General features: G+C 38.4%; 3 protein-coding genes across 3 annotated transcripts; 2 read left to right on the forward strand and 1 right to left on the reverse strand.

The window, feature by feature from the left end:
• The first annotated feature begins 3,783 nt into the window (after positions 1–3,783).
• Positions 3,784–6,273, forward strand: LOC129939745 (odorant receptor 85c-like). Its single transcript, XM_056047865.1, has 4 exons — positions 3,784–4,569; positions 5,714–5,915; positions 5,979–6,134; positions 6,196–6,273. Exons 1-4 carry the CDS (start codon positions 3,797–3,799, stop codon positions 6,256–6,258), a joined length of 1,194 nt encoding a protein of 397 aa, XP_055903840.1. The 5' UTR covers positions 3,784–3,796; the 3' UTR covers positions 6,259–6,273.
• Positions 6,274–11,012: 4,739 nt separating this feature from the next.
• On the forward strand, positions 11,013–12,145 carry LOC129939746 (60S ribosomal protein L6). Its single transcript, XM_056047866.1, has 2 exons — positions 11,013–11,184; positions 11,403–12,145. Exons 1-2 carry the CDS (start codon positions 11,074–11,076, stop codon positions 12,078–12,080), a joined length of 789 nt encoding a protein of 262 aa, XP_055903841.1. The 5' UTR covers positions 11,013–11,073; the 3' UTR covers positions 12,081–12,145.
• A 2,030-nt stretch (positions 12,146–14,175) lies between these two features.
• LOC129939747 (coiled-coil domain-containing protein 115) lies at positions 14,176–14,786 on the reverse strand. Its single transcript, XM_056047867.1, has one exon. The coding sequence runs from the start codon at positions 14,714–14,716 to the stop codon at positions 14,204–14,206; it is 513 nt and encodes a 170-aa protein (XP_055903842.1). The 5' UTR covers positions 14,717–14,786; the 3' UTR covers positions 14,176–14,203.
• Positions 14,787–16,768: the final 1,982 nt, after the last annotated feature.

Genomic DNA, 16,768 nt, shown 5'->3' on the forward strand with positions numbered 1-16,768 from the left:
CGTCGGGGTGATTTCCTGGCCACGTAATAGATTTCATAGTTGCGAAGCAACAACAAGCCTCGGATACGGACGGATTTACTGTTGACAACCAACGCAAACGAATAAAGGACAACGAACTTTGGATATGTACGTGGAATGTTAGGTCCCTTAACAGACCACGTGCGGCCGAGGAATTAACGGAGGCCCTAGGAAATATGATGGGATGGGCCGGGCAAAAAGAGGATGAAAAACCACGAAAACCAACAGCGCTTATTTCGATGCGGCTTCGTCATTGGAGCCACACTTAGGTAAGAAGTCTTGAGCTATAGGTGCATCAATGAGCGCCTCATGACCATACGCATCAAGGCTAAATTCGGCAACATTAGCCTGATATGCGCGCACAGAAGAGAAAGACGACAACACTAAAGATATGTTCTTCGAGCTCCTAGACAAAACATATGAGCAGTACCCTAGCTACGATATTAAAATAGTCCTGGGCGATTGTAATGAAAAGCTAGGAAGGGAAGACATCTTTGGTGGAATAATCGGGAAGAACAGCCTGCACGACAACACTTCCGACAACGGATTCAGGCTCATAGATTTTGCTGCGGGGCGAAATTTCATGGTAGCCAGTACCCGTTTTCCACACATCAACATCCACGAAGGAACTTGGACTTCTCCAGATCAATCTACCGTCAAGCAGATTGACCATATTGCGATCGACGCCAGGCACGCTTCCAGCATTATGGATGTACGAACTTGCCGAGGAGCCACTACCTCGTTGTAGCCAAGGTAGCACTTCGGATTTCCAGACCGAAGGCTGCAAAAAGGAAAGTGGAAACATCATAGTGGAACCGCAGTCAATGCGGATGATATGGAAGGACCACTTTTACAGACTGTATAACGGCGACGTCGAACTGAATTCCGCTATCAGGCAGGATGATCCATTCAACATAGACGACGAAAGCCAACAATCCCGTCCACCTGACTTAGACGAAGTAAAGATTGCCATATCTAAGCTGAAGTCTAATAAAGCGGATGACTTGAACTCCGAGCTCCTTAAAGCAGCTGGAGATAAGTTGGTTAGGAGCATGCACCAACTTATCTGTAAGATATGGTCGTAAGAAAGCATGCCCGATGAATGGAAAAAAGGAGTCTACTTAACATCGCCTGTAAAATCTTCTCTGCCGTAATATGTCAACGTCTAAAGCCCATCGTCAACAACCTGATAGGATAAGGATCAGTGTGGTTTTAGACCAGGAAAGTCCACAATTGATCAAATATTCACATTACGGCAGATCCTAGAAAAAAACCAGGAACACCAAATCGACACCCACCATCTTTTCATCGATTTCAAGGCCGCATATGACAGCATTTACAGGGACGAGCTGTATAGAGCCATGTCTAGCTTTGGCATCCCTGCCAAACTGGAGAATTCACGCTGCTCCATAAATGTTGGAAACAACTTAACAGAACCTTTCGATGTCAAAAAAGGTTTTAGACAAGGTGATGCGCTGTCCTGTGATTTTTTTAACATCGTGCTTGAAGGAATAGTGCAGAGCTCACACGTCAACACTAGAGGCACTATCTTTCAAAAGTCTGTCCAATTACTGGCATATGCTGATGACATTGACATAATCGGAAGAACTCAGCGTGATGTCAATGGGGCTTTTGTGAGTATTGAGGCAGAGGCGGCAAAATGGGTTTAACGGTTAATGAGGCAAAACAAAGTACATGCTGTCGTCAAGAAAGGACATACAACACTGACGTCTTGGTCAAAACGTCACAATCGACAGACGTAACTTTGAGGTAGTCAAGGACTTCGTCTACCTAGGCTCCACTGTTAACGCAGAAAACAACACTAGCTCTGAGATCAAACGCACAATAACTCTTGCTAACCGCTGTTTCTTTGGACTAAGAAAGCAATTGAGTGTTGCTATATAAGACCCCTATAATCCCCGTCCTGCTATACGGTGCAGAAGCATGGACCATGACAAAAGCGAATGAAAGCACCTTGGGTCGCTTCGAGAGAAAAGTTCTTCGTGTGATCTACGGTCCCGTATGCATCGAAGGGGAGTGGAGGAGAAGATGGAACGACGAACTGTACGGACTGTACAGCGACGTAGACTTAGCCAGAAGGGTAAAAGTCCAACGACTAAGATGGCTGGGTCACGTAGAGCGCATGGAAACCAATGCTCCGGCCCGGAAAGTCTTCGAATCCACACCCACAGAACAACGCAGTAGAGGAAGACCGCGGATCGACACCCACCATCTTTTCATCGATTTCAAGGCCGCATATGACAGCATCTACAGGGACGAGCTGTACAGAGCCATGTCTAGTTTTGGCATCCCTGCCAAACTGGAGAATTCACGCTGCTCCATAAATGTTGGAAACAACTTAACAGAACCTTTCGATGTCAAAAAAGGTTTTAGACAAGGTGATGCGCTGTCATGTGATTTTTTTAACATCGTGCTTGAAAGAATAGTGCAGAGCTCACACGTCAACACTAGAGGCACTATCTTTCAAAAGTCTGTCCAGTTATTGGCATATGCTGATAACATTGACATAATCGGAAGAACTCAGCGTGATGTCAATGACGCACAATAACTCTTGCTAACCGCTGTTTCTTTGGACTAAGAAAGCAATTGAGTGTTGCTATATAAGACCCTTATCATCCCCGTCCTGCTATACGGTGCAGAAGCATGGACTATGACAAAAGCGGATGAAAGCACCTTGGGTCGCTTCGAGAGAAAAGTTTTTTGTGTGATCTACGGTCCCGTATGCATCGAATGGGAGTGGAGGAGAAGATGGAACGACGAGCTGAACGGGCTGTACAGCGACGTTAACTTATCCAGAAGGGTAAAAGTCCAACGACTAAAGTAGTATTCACATGAGCGCGACCAACGAACGACGAATGAATTACAAAATGTGAGTTTATATACGTTTGAAGACATATTTCCACACAAATTCTTAACAAAACGATAGCAATATAGTTTCTATTTGATTAACGATACAAACTTTTACTTTTCAATATAATATATTAATAAATTTAAGAAAACAAATTTATTCGTCGCGAAAAAAATTATAGTTGATACGAACGGTCAAACTTTATTCGCGTTCCACATTATCCACACCCGCAACGAATATAAGTACTTAACCTAAAAAATCATTCTTGTTTTGGTTTCGGTGGTGAATGGTGTTTGGCTGTGGCTTTATTCGCGACGAATTAAAAACTCTCATGTGAAAGAAACGCCAAAATCGACGAATATACGTTCATTCGTTGGTCGTTGGTCGTGCTCATGTGAATAGTGCTTAAGATGGCTGGGTCACGTAGAGCTTATGGAAACCAATCCTCCGGCCCGGAAAGTCTTCGAATGCACACCCACAGGACTGCGCAGTAGAGTAAGACCGCGAATCAGGTGGCGCGTACAAGTAGAAGGTGACCTCACCCAACTTGGAGCGCGAAACTATAAGACATCTAGCTAGGGACCGAGCTACATGGAGAAGTTTGTTGGGTGAGGCCCTAGTGCCCACAGGACTGTAGCGCCACATTAAGTAAGTAAAAGAAAATCACTACAGTGGTCATCATATAATTGTTATAAACTACCTTGCTTCACATTTACTCGAATGAAAACAAACATAATGACTTCAAGTGCAAAATTTCTCAACAATCAATCGAACTTTAATTGAAATTAATTAGCTTTTTTAACCGCAAAACTATTCGCTAAGCAAATATACTTCGCATGTTCGAGTTTATAAAGGAATGAAAGAGCTTTAAAACTTCTAAGTGTAGATTCAATTTTCTTGCTAACAAAAATGGAAAAACTTGGAAGAAATCTTCAACTAAGTGACTTTACAAAAATTCCCTTTGATATTTATCGATTAGTTGGAATCAGGGTCTATAAATACGATCCCGACGAAAAGCAACCTCTTAAAGAAAAAATAGCTTTCTCAATGGCTATTCTAAATTTGACAATTCATTTTTTTCTCAAAAACGCTGTCCCATTTTATCACAAGTTTGAAGATCCAATTGAATTGACAGCTTTTGCTTGCTACGCAGGCTTTGTCATTAACTCACTTTGCAAAATTATAGCGGTTTGGTGTGGTCGATTTTTCTTAAAGGAAGTTCTTGTCAAAATGGAGGAAATTTTTCCAAAAACTGAGGAAGATATAATTCAATACCGTCTGGATGAGTATTATAAAAAAATTGAATTCTACATGAGAACGTTGACTATTTATCACTTTTCGACAACCACAATGTTCAATTTTTTCCCCTTAATTCAATCAATAGTGGAGAAAATTATAACTGGCGAAGATTTTGTTTATAGATTTCCATTTATTTTGGTTTATCCGGGAAATGAGAAGCAATTTCCGATATTTCTGTTTGCATATTTTTATCAGATAATGGCGGCGTATATTTTGTCGTGTTTCTTTTTGGGTTCTGATTTGTTACTTGTGTCGATTGTGCACTTAGCTTGTATGCATTTTGATTACTTGGGGAAAAAAATTACAGATTTTGAACCCACTGGCACGGACAGAGATCTTATAGATTTAGGGAAGTTTGTTAAATATCATGATGACACTTTAAGGTGAGTAGTTTCATAAATTACCATATAAGTCTTCATCGAAATTAATTCATTAATAAATGGTCACCTTAACCAAAGGTGACAAGTGACGTTGCAAATTCTCTGAAAATTTGTAGATGTAGATTTATAGAAAATATTAAAATTGGTAAAATTTTTCCAAAACAAAAATTTGTATTTTACATAAATTGTGTTTTTTTTTGACATAAGCCCTCGACTTCAAGTAGCCGCAATGGATAAAGGTTGCGATGGTTAGATGAGACGATCTCGCTGGCTATTTCAAGTCACTAAATCGAAAAACTACTCGGCTAGGAACAGTATGTTCACCAAGCCCCACAAAGTCGTTTAACATGGCCCTCTAGCGTTCACCAGTAACAGTGACCGTATTGTCAAAGGCGCCCTAAAAACCGGCCTAATTACTTCTACCGCGTGAGCATAGTGGTTTTGAGTTGATGCAATTGCTCTTTGTGCATCCATTGTGGATTTTTAATGCCCAAGAAACGAAGATTTTTATTATTGATGTAATAGCTTAAGTGGAAAAGAGCCTTTTCGCTCATGATGGTTTTCGACACAAAATCGTCTTCTTAGTTGTTGAGATTGAGGAGGGCTCGACAGTGATTCACAGTCAACTGAAAATTCGTGGCCCTTCGTTTGGCTGATATTTCTTTGTTCTCAAGAACACTGGCAGTCACCGTCATGATATTCTTAACCGAATGACTAGCCCGTTGGTAGCCAAACTCCACACATTTCCTTGTGGTTCCAGTCTGTTCGAGTCTTAAAGTTAAGCCCGTAGTGTTTGCGGAGTTGGCGTGACTCAAAAAAGAAAATCGTATTTGACATTCACGGTGCCCTAAAACTACTGACAGGTTTTGAGTTACAAAAATAGACGCAATTATTCCACGCTCCTAAGGGAGTATAGCGGTTCATTGTTTTTTTTTTTCATAAATATTCTAAAGGTATCTTTTTTTAAATTTCAAATATAATTGACGTTAGACGTCATTTTCAGACATTATGGCATCCTCCGAGAGGATGATTGATTTTGCGCCACCTGGTGTAAATAGTATAAAAGTATTTAGAAAATTAAGACAATTGGCAACGCTGATCATAATTGATATCTTTTTTAATAACATTAATTTTTAACGTTTTTCAGCTTAAGTTTCAAAATTAACGAAGTATTCAAAGTATCCATTTTGATGAACTACATTGCTTCATGCGGAGTAATTTGTATGATTGGATTCCAAATCACAGCTGGTTCGGAAATTCTCGATATGCTTAAGTTTTTTGCATTTTTGATATCTTCTTTGGTTCATGTATATTTTATTTGTTCTTTCGGTTCGAATTTATTAGATGTGGTTTGTATTTCCTTAATGGTGCATATTTAACAATATTAAAAGTATTTTTTTTTTTAATTTTAGAGCGGTAATATAGCAGATGCAGTTTTTTCTCATAGGTGGTATATGGCAAATAATAAATATAAGAAATCTTTACCTCTATTGTTGGCGCGTTCACATAAGCCAGCTTTTTTGACAGCTTTTAAATTCTTCATAGTTTCGATGGAAAGTTTTAAAAGTGTAAGAATTAATACGCACTTGTTAGTTTTGCTTTTTTTTAATAAATACTTATTTCTTGCAGCTGGGAACAACTTCATACCAATTTTTCACTCTAATCAAAACCAAATACGATGAAGAAGAATAAAATGGTGGCTTAATATTTTATGTAGACTTATTCTTTAAATGATTAATTAATTTATTAAAATAAAATTGTTTATTAGTGAAAAAGTAATAAACAACACAACAAATTTTATACCAACTATACGAAATAGTTGGCCTAATATGATAATCCTTGCAAACCCAATTTTCCAATATCTTTTTATTTTACAAAATTAATAAAAACTTCATATTTGTTTGTTCTTCTTATATAATGTTTATAAATACACAAAATTGGTGGAACAACAGTCAATTGAGAACTAGGGCCTAGTGACTTACAACTCTAAACCATTCCTGTTGTCAGGTATTAAGGGGACCTGTTGTTTTAATCAGAATTGAAACGGCTAATTTAAGAAAGCACTTTTCATGACAAGAATTACTTTTTTAGAATTTTTTAATTCCTCGCAAGAGGCAGTATCCTTGAAATAAACTTTGGTTATATCAGTCCATGAAAGTCCAACACACTAACCATAATGCCACGGGTACTAAAGGAGTGAACAAATGTGAAAACAAGTTAGTTATGTAATACTTGTATGAATTGGATCTTCATAGTTTTATTCTCTTTCGAAGAGTCGAAATCTTTCCGCCAAATTATTATGAAACTACTCGTGCTTTAATGAATCACAGGATTTAAAGTACTTACTTACTTACTTAAGGTGGCGCTACAATCCGGATGGACCTGGGCCTCAACCAACAAGCGTCTCCAGCCAGCTCGGTCTCTATAGCTAGCTGTCTCCAGTTTCGCACGCCAAGTTGGTTGAGGTCGTCTCCCACCTGGGTGCGCCACCTGAGTCGCGGTTTTCCGCGCCGTCCCTCGGGATTGGATTCGAAGACCTTCCGGGCTGGAGCGTTGATGTCCATCCGCTCTACATGACCTAGCCTTCTAAGCCGTTGGACTTTAATTCTGCTAACTAGGTCCGTGTCGCTGTACAGCCCGTACAGTTCGTCGTTATATCTTCTCCTCCATTCTCCATCTATTCGTACGGGACCAAAAATTACCAGAAGAATTTTTCTCTCGAAGGATCCTAAGAGGCTCTCATCTTTCTTTTACAGGGTCCAGGCCTCAGCGCCATAAATGAGAACCAGAATGATGAGTGTCTTATAGATGGTGATTTTACATGCTCGAGAGAGGACTTTACTTCTCAATTGCCTTCTAAGTCCAAAGAAGCAGTGATTTGCAAGAGTTATTCTTCGTTTGATTTCAGCGCGGTGCCTAGGTAGACAAAGTCCTTAAATACCTCAAAGTTATAGCTGTCCATGGTGATTCTTTCCAGAACGATGTTGAAGAAGTCGCATGATAGTGCATCGCCTTGTCTAAAACCTTTTTTGGCATGCATCGGTAAGATCTTTTCCAACCTTGATAGAGCAGCGTGTATTCTGCAAAAACGGATAAGTTTGACAAGGATGCCAAAACTAGACATAGCTCTGTGGAGCTCTTCCCTATGGATGATGTCATACGCGGCTTTAAAATCGATAAAGAGATGTTGGGTATCGATTTGAAGCTCCTGGTTTTTTTTCCAAGATCTGCAGTAGTGTGAAAATTTGGTCGATAGTGGGCTTTCCTGGTATGAAGCCACACTGATAAGGACCTATCAGGTTGTTGACGAACGGCTTCAGACTTTTACATTATACGGCAGAAAGGATCTTATATGCAATGTTAAAAAGACTAATGCCTCTGTAGTTGGCGCAATTTAGAGGGTCTCCTTTTTTATGATTGGGCAAACTATGTTGAGATTCCACTCATCGGGCATGCTTTCTTCCGACCATATTTTACAGATAAGTTGGTGCATGCTCCCTACCAAGTCACTGTCTGCTGCTTTGAATAGTTCGGCAGCGATGCCGTCAGCTCCAGCAGCTTTGTTTGACTTAAGTTTAGATATAGGTATCTTCACTTCGTCAAGGTCGGGTAGGCGGAATTGTTGATCTGCGTCGCCGAGGTTGAGTGGTTCTATCTCCCTTACAGCGGAATTCGGTTCGTCATAATTTGGAGAAGTGGTCTTTCCATATTCTCAACATAGACTGCGGTTCTACTACTATGTTCCCCTGATCGTCATTACAGGCTTCGGTTCGTGGTTTGTACCCTTGGGATGTTTTTTTACCTTTTGGTAAAATTCGTAGTCAAACCAGAGGTTTCGTTGTGGTGGCCGTGTGAAACCTAGCACTTTGTAGGCGGCATCTCTAATGTCTGCAAGGTAATGTTGCCACTGGTTTTCAATGCTTAATGTAGGCAGCATAGGACTCCTTAAGAGGTTATGGCAGTCTCTTGCGATTGTAGCCGTCTAACGTCGAATTTTCTCACAGTACTTCCTTGTTTCGCCTTGGATCGGGATATCCGTAGCCGTACCTTGGCTACAACGAGGTAGTGGTCCGAGTCAATGTTGGCCTCTCGGAATGTTCAGATATCCTGTATACTGGAGAAGTGTCGTGCGTCGATCGCAAAGTGGTCAATCTAGTTGACGGTTGATTGATAAGGAGATTTCCATGTCCCCTTGTGGATGCTGAGATGTGCGAACTGCGTACTAGCTACTCGCCCCGCAGCGAAATTGATCAGCCTGAATCCGTTGCCGTAGGTGGTGTCTTGCAGGCTGTATCTCCCGATTGTGCCACCAAAGATGTCTTCTCTTCCTACCTTGGCATTAAAATCTCCCAAGACAATTTTAATGTCATAGCCAGGGCACTGCTCATATGTCTTGTCCAAGAGGTCGAAAAATATGTCTTTGGTGTCTTCATCTTTCTCCTCTGTTGGGGCATGCGCGCATATTAGGCTTACGTCGCCGAATTTGTCGTGATGTGCTCGCTCACACTGTTGAAACTCAAGACTTTTTGTCTGAGTCTAATTCCAACAACAAATCCACACCCAAATACACGTTGACCTCTTATTCCACGTACAGATCCGAAGTTCGTTGTCCTTACTTCGTTTTTTGTGTGGGTTGTTAACAGTGAATCCGTCCGTATCCGAGGCTTGGTAGTGCTACGCAACTAAAGGTAGACGCCACTGTTGAACCCATCTCGAAAATTCGTCCGCTGCCGTCTGGATAAAGAGAGATGCCTTAGTGGAAACACCTCTCTCTCGTTTGCTGCCCTCAACAACTTTCCACTGGGGTTAGAACCCAATCTCCAGCTGAGGTACTAGGCACCCGATGTTCCCCGCGGGGAGGTAAGAGTAGAAGTTGAGAGACAGAGGTGGATTTTTAATGTACATGTCTACCATTTCAACATCGATAAAGTACTTAAGGTTTTATAAAATATATAATAACTTATTCTTTGTAATATTTTACTACTACTTTGGAAAAAGAGCACAAAAATTACCCTGACGTCCATATGCTACAAAGTTGACAAAAACTTAAAGTATTTGGAAAATCGGTCTAACATCGAGCAACTTATTTGATTTCCATCACCCGCTAGGCAACTTCGGGTAATTTTGTAGAATTCTTAATTGTATGTACATTTTAAGAATTTTGTTCACCGTAGCCTCAAGGTGACGTTGGAAGTCTTATATACGTTAGGTGAGATTAAATGGTTGTCCATGATGAAGTAGGACACATTTAGGCCAGTTTAATGACCCATTGTGCTACCACATAAATCTTGAGGCCAAAAACACTCAATATGAAAATATAAATCCTTCGTACCTATCACCCTCTAAAACCGTTTATTTTTTTTTTCTTAGCTTATTTGTAATTTCCATGAAAAGATGTGAATTTCAACAAACAAATCTGGATTGTTTTACGCATACATAGAATTAACTAGTGAGTTTTGGCACAAATGTCACAATTTTTAAGGGAAACGTGAAGTATATTTGAATTACTTTATGAATCAGCTGTTCGCTTTAGCTACCGAGGATATATGTCTTTATTAGAGTGTTATAGAAGAATTCTTGAAGGTAAGTCTTGCGTTTTCAAGCTAGAGCGGTGCATGTACAGAGGAGCTCAAGAACTGTTTCCTCGTCTTCCTTATCTATACAAGTCCTGCTAAAGTCATTTGAGAATACGCCAAGCCGCGTGGCGTGCTTTCCTATTAGACAGTATACCAGGTTTTGAAACCGAGCGCACTTTGAGCGCTTTAAATCTAGTGTAAGCAAAGTGTCATGACCTGAAACGTGTCGATGTTATTCAAAGTTTAATATTTATAAGAAGTTAAGTTTTAAAAAATTCAAATAGCTAATGTTGCCTTAGGTAAGGTGGCACTTTCGTAAAAAGTCTTATAGATTTTAAATACAAAGCTGAAAGCAACTTCAATTTTCTTAACAAGTGTTAACCAAATGAATAAAACTTCTTTATTCTTTAATTAGCCTCAGAAAACAATTGTATTTATTGCTTATTCATTTTATACATCCCATCGAAAGCTGATCTTTATAAGTCAATGAAAAATATCTAAATCAACCTGAAAAAAAGAAAGTAGCCATAATTTAGGTCTTCTGCTCAAAAAAAATACACATATAAAAATTGTCAACGACTTCTCAGAATTCCTACTATGCAGTACTTTTCCAAGCTCTGCATATGAAACATTTTTTAATAAATTAAGCCTTTCATTAAATATATTATTCCAATAGAAATATTTTAGCTATTCCCATTGCATTGACATTTATGTATAAATAAAATAGAATAACTAATCCCTCCAGTGGCGTCGGCGTTAGTAAGTATATCTACGAACATACTCCTAAATCATCAACCCGAAACGAACATAACAACCGGTTCAAATTCTCTCAACCGACACTAGCGCCACTTGTGTCAGAATTTGACAACTCAACACAGCATAACCTTCCTTTTAGCACCAATTTCTGTGCTGTGTACACGTGTTTTTAAAAATGGCACCCGTAGAAAAAGTTAAAAAATCAGCCAAAACTGGCAAAAAAGTCAACAAACACCCCCTAAATTCCTACCTTGGGGGTGGAATTATGCGTTACTCCAAAAGCCAGGTAAAAATTCATGAATTTCGTCCTAAAAAAGTGAATTTGTTAGTGCGTCCAAAATCGACAAAAGAAAAATGTGATTTCCATCCATCCGAACCAAACTAATTGGGATTCTTTGATTCTTGAAATGCACTAAAACTTTACTTTGCAATCATAACATCCTTGTGAAATTGTTAAAATATGTCAAACTTAGTTCACTTAAATTTTGAAATCTTTGTCCTCAGATGTACAAACGCCGTGCTCAATGGCGCCTAAAGTCAACAAAACGCCCAGTTGTTAAGAAGGAGAAAATCCCAATTAAGAAGGTTAAGAAGATTGGAGGTCCCAAGAACGGAGGTGAACGTGTTGTTTACTTGAAGAAGCCAAAGGCCAACTACCCAACTAAGAAGGTAGTCAAGAAGCGCCCAGCTCGTGGTGTCTTCAGTAAACATGTCCGCAACACTCGCAAGAACATGAAACCTGGACGCGTGTTGATCCTTTTGGCTGGTCGTCATCAAGGCAAACGTGTTGTTCTCCTTAAGGTTTTGGCCTCTGGACTCTTGTTGGTTACCGGTCCATTCGGCATCAACTCATGCCCATTGCGTCGCGTTTCACAGCGTTATGTTATTGGATGCCAAACCCGCATTGATTTGGGTAAATTCACTGTACCCGAGCACATCAATGACACATACTTCAGACGCATTAAGGCCAAGAAGGAGAAGAAGTCCGGCGAAGGAGATATCTTTGCTCCCAAGAAGGAGAAGTACGTTCCAACTGAGCAGCGCAAGGAAGACCAGAAGGCCGTCGATACACTTGTACTGAAGGCAATCAAGGCCAGTCCAGATGGCAAATTCTTGAAGAAGTATTTGCAAAATATGTTCTGCCTGCGTTCCACACAATACCCCCATCGTATGAAGTTCTAAGCGCTTAAGAATCGGAATATGTAACGATTTTTTTTACTTATAATAAACCACATTATTAAAATGGATATTCATTTTATTTTTTAATTATGGTGCAGCTTGTTGATATATACATTTTTTCAAGGTTGATGATGAAGAAGCTATTTGAGTTTGAAAATCTATTTTAGGGCAATCAGTGGTGTTGGCGTGTCATCTATTCTGATACTAACTCTGAATAACAAGGCCGTGTCGTGGAATTTTCATAAATGCGAAAGTGGTTGGATTAAGTTGTTGTTATTTACTTTGGCTCTCCGTAAGGGGAAAAGATGGTTTAATTGTTTTCGTTATCTAATGGTATCTTTCATTAGGACAAATTAATACTTTGGTTATGAGTAGCCTTGAAAAGCTCGGAAAGAGATTGAATCATACGAATATACTTTTGATGCCTATATCCATTGCCTCTTCTTGGTGAAGAATCAGAATGGAAGAGGTTCACTTAGCTAAGGACAACAAAGCCCTGGCGTCGTTAGTGTTCCTTTCGAATATTTTAAAATGATTCATAGAATTTTATCAAAGATGTTGTAGGGATGCTATATACAAGCTGATATTTTAAATCTACATAATTGATGAGTGGCAGAAAATCAAATTTTGAATGAATTCCAAGCCGCATGCGGACAAATCTGCTTAATTGTGAACAACATTTTCAATTCTTTTATGATCAGAGACGCCTTATTGCACAAACTGACACTTTTGGGAAAGTCAGTTTAAAATGGAATTTGCTTGCGATTTTAAGAAAATTAGAAGTTTTGATTTTTCGAAACCGTGGGCGAAATATGAAGCACTTAGGTAAGTACAAAATATTTATGAAGCTGCTTCAAAATCAGTGATGAACAACTGTGCCCAAGTTTGGGATTATTCAACTCCAAAGTTGAAAGGTTTTTTATCAAGAGAGTGTTTAACCTAGAAACAGAGCTTCCAAAAGTCTTCCTTTCAACTGTTGATTTTCATCCAAAAAGTCGAGGTACATCCAAAGAGTTGGAACCCTTCCGGAAAACAGATAACCGAATAATCTTTTAGATGTCGTTGTAAGAAAGCGGATTTATTAGGTACATAAGTGGACAGAACTCTTTAACATTGAGTTTAACTAGTCAACAAAGTCTGGGTGGAAAGCATTGCACAAAACTTATAGAAAGACATTGGAAGAAACACAAAAATAGAGCGGTCCAATAACAATTCCACGATTAGTATTGCAACATGGACTACACCTAGACAACAAATAACGACGACAACAGTAACTCACTCGAGATGATGCGGATGTTGTTAATGTCCAGGTGCGGGTTGCACAATCTTAATGCAAGAATATATAGAATGATGGCATGCAAGAAAGTTATCCTTCAGTAGCCTGCCCCTAACTCATACATTTGAGGATAAAAAGGAACTTATACATGCATTTCAAAAGAAAATACTGTTCTTTAAGTGTTTGTAATAAATTTAGAAAATGCATAGCTGAAGTTATCCGAGCTAACAAATCATGTTGATGTCCAGTCACTTCATCTTGGCGTGTCCAGCTCCATTTCGGCCTTTTTGTTCTACTTATGACCTCAAGATATACCTATATGTGCTTTCTGCGTCGACATCCGGTCTCAGATTAGTGTTGTTTCTCAAATTAAACGGCTGAACATTAGACATTTTCATCACTAGGAACAAACGAGCAGAGCTGCTCCGCTAATCCAAGGAGTCTTTCAGTTTTTGAGAAAAAATTCTGGAGGTTTTCCAATTCGTAATAAACTACTGACATTCCCGCAACTTAAAAGTTGCTGTTCGTACCCTTTATTACGATATAAATTCAGCTTAATATATACCGCTGCTTACAGGTTAGCTAGACTTTGTAGACGTTGGCCTAGTGGACCATATTTGCACTTGAAGGACGGCTCTTAACAGCTATTGGGATATTAAATGAATAGTCCTTTTGAAGAGGTTTCAACGTTTTATAGCGCAGTTTGTCAATAACAACAACAATAACAATATGATACCTTACCCAGATTTTTATTTCATCCCTAACTTTTAGTGCTTCAAAAGTTATCCAAATCATACAGAAAAAGAATTTATTAATTTAAAGTAGTTTTTTAATAAATTTATACTTAGACCTAGGCACACAAAATACTTTTTTGTTCTTTTAATTTTTGTATAGACACCATAATATTATCCATTTGCATCTGAATATTGGCAGCTTCAATAATTAATTCAAGTGAATTTTGGAATTTCTCTTTAGTCACTTGTAAAGGCCTGGGAACTAGAACTCCAAACCATCGAATTGGATCAATAAATTTAGCTTCCTTATCAATTGGATAGCGTTTGAGCTGGAATTCCTTTTCAGCACAAGCACTCTCCGATTGGATTTGTTCGACACGTACAAGAGCATTGAATTCTTGACTTTCGTCGGTGGGTAGTTTTGATATTCCAACTGTTTTAGGTCCTTGAATATAGCGAGCTTTTGCACAATTGATTCTTCCTTCGTTTGTGACTTTTTCAATAGTTACTTTGCATTGTACCAACTGTTCGACTAGACTTAGGAGTTCCAAATACAAATCATCAAGATGTTCGTGAACCTCGGAAAGACTTAGCTCTTTATAGTCATCGCGTATTAATTTTTGAGGCATCTTTTTTAAGTTAAGTTAAATGTTTTTTTTTTCAAAAACAGAAATTTATTGTTGAAAATTTATAATGTATCGGGCTGAAGATGTGTTTGTGTGTATTTTATGTCACATGACGACAGATGAGATGACAGTTTAGTGAGTTTTGAAGGCGTTCGATTGGGTTCGTTCATTGAATTGGAATTTTTAAAACTGTGAACTTAAATCAGATTAAAAGCCAGTTCGAGTTGGAGCAAAATTATTTAATTACATTTTAGATTTTCTAATGATATATTTGTAGTAGTAGTAGTAAGCGTGTGTTGATGGTTAGTGCCTAGGTCTTGGGTTCAATCCCTGCATGTGCAACCTAACAAGTTTTTTTACGGTCACTGACTCTTGAGAGAAATTGACAAATTCTCCAAGAGTAATACTTGTCATAAAAAATGCTTTCTCGGATTCGGATTAAAACTGAAGGTCTCTAGGCCTGTAAGTCACTGGGCCTGTTGCGCCACCCAAATTTGTAATAATATCTTTGTATATACAATCTTCCAACGCCACCTTGTGCCTACGGCGAACGTAAAAATAACTGCTCCTTGATAATACTATAGATTTGTTATACGAAAATAACTGTCAAGTAGAATGTTTTTATTTTAAATTGGCCATTTTCGTCGTGCTCCGTCTGAGCAGGAGAATAAAAAATATAAACGCAATTTACTATTTATTCTCACTTAGCAATCAAATTAGCTTTGTATTTATTTTCATGTTTTTTTATTATTTGTTGTGGATGCCTTCCATTAACCGCATCCTCAATCCTAAGGTAGTAAAATAAAAAAAGAATAGTTAAATAAGAAACAAATAAATCTCATACTTACCCAAAACTTGTTGACTCGTTGGATGTTGTTTATTTTGTGTTGTAGCTGTCACTTGCCTCATTGTTGGTCTCCATGGAAACTCTCCATAACTCAGTGGAGAGAAATTCCATGGGAAAGCAATGGGTGCGTTCCGGAAGAGATCTGGGTTTGGTGTATTGTCGTTTAAGTTGGTTGAATTGTTAAGTTGCATGTGAATGAAACTTTGTTTTATGTCCGTGTTTAGTTTTCAGTATTGACGGTTAATGCATGTCATTGCAGTGGTTAGGTGGTTCGTATTCATACGTTTTGTGGTTACTTGGTTATTATGTGTATGGTTTTTTTTTAAATGTTCTGGTTTCATGTGGTTCTGTGTTACAGGTCTCTCCGATTTCGACCGTGGAACACTCCCTTAGTCTTGGGACACTGATACCCCTATTCTGTTGGAAGTGTTCTAATACCTAAGTGGTTTCCCACTATTTGGGTGTGATGATGTTGGTTGGGGGTATATGTATGGATAGGTGGATCGGATGATGTGTTCCTGTTAGAGATAGAATACATCATCGGAATATTTTTTTTGCCGGTGTGGGTGGGATGATAATTTCAGCACTCCCTCATTTGGCCATCTACCACACAGTGGATTATAAAAAGAGTGATAGTGGTAAAATTAAATTCAAATATCCGAAAAAGAAACAGTTGGACCAGCAAAGTTAGTTTTTTATTTGATTTGATTTAAAAGGCGAATGTTAAAAATTAATTCTTTATAGGAAAGAAAAGATATTTAAGAAAGTGAAATAAGTGAATTGTTAATTGGTGCCAACAATTTTGGAAAAACAAAAGAACCCAGCAAACAACGAGTAAAGGTGGTGAGTCTGTTAATTTAGCGAAGAATAGGAATTTACTTAGGATTATTTTTTTTTATAATAGTTTGATTCCCGGCGGCCCGAATTAAATTATGGAGAGCGGGGCCGCCGCCCAAAAAAAAAAAAACAAAATTTTTGAAATTTAATAAAATTCAAAAACAGAAAAAATTTGAAATTAAATAAAATTCAAAAAAAAAATTTTGAATACAAAGTTGTAATAAAATAAAATTTAAAAACTGAAAAAAAAACCCAATGAAGAAAAATTGGAAATAAAAGGAAATTTAAAAAAAAAATAAAAACTTGAAAGAAAAGAAATTTAGACGTGAACCAAATTAAGAAGAAAAAAGAAACAATCAATTTATAAATTA

This window comes from Eupeodes corollae, chromosome 1 (assembly GCF_945859685.1).
Source record: "Eupeodes corollae chromosome 1, idEupCoro1.1, whole genome shotgun sequence".
In the NCBI taxonomy this organism is placed as follows: Eukaryota; Metazoa; Arthropoda; class Insecta; order Diptera; family Syrphidae; genus Eupeodes; species Eupeodes corollae.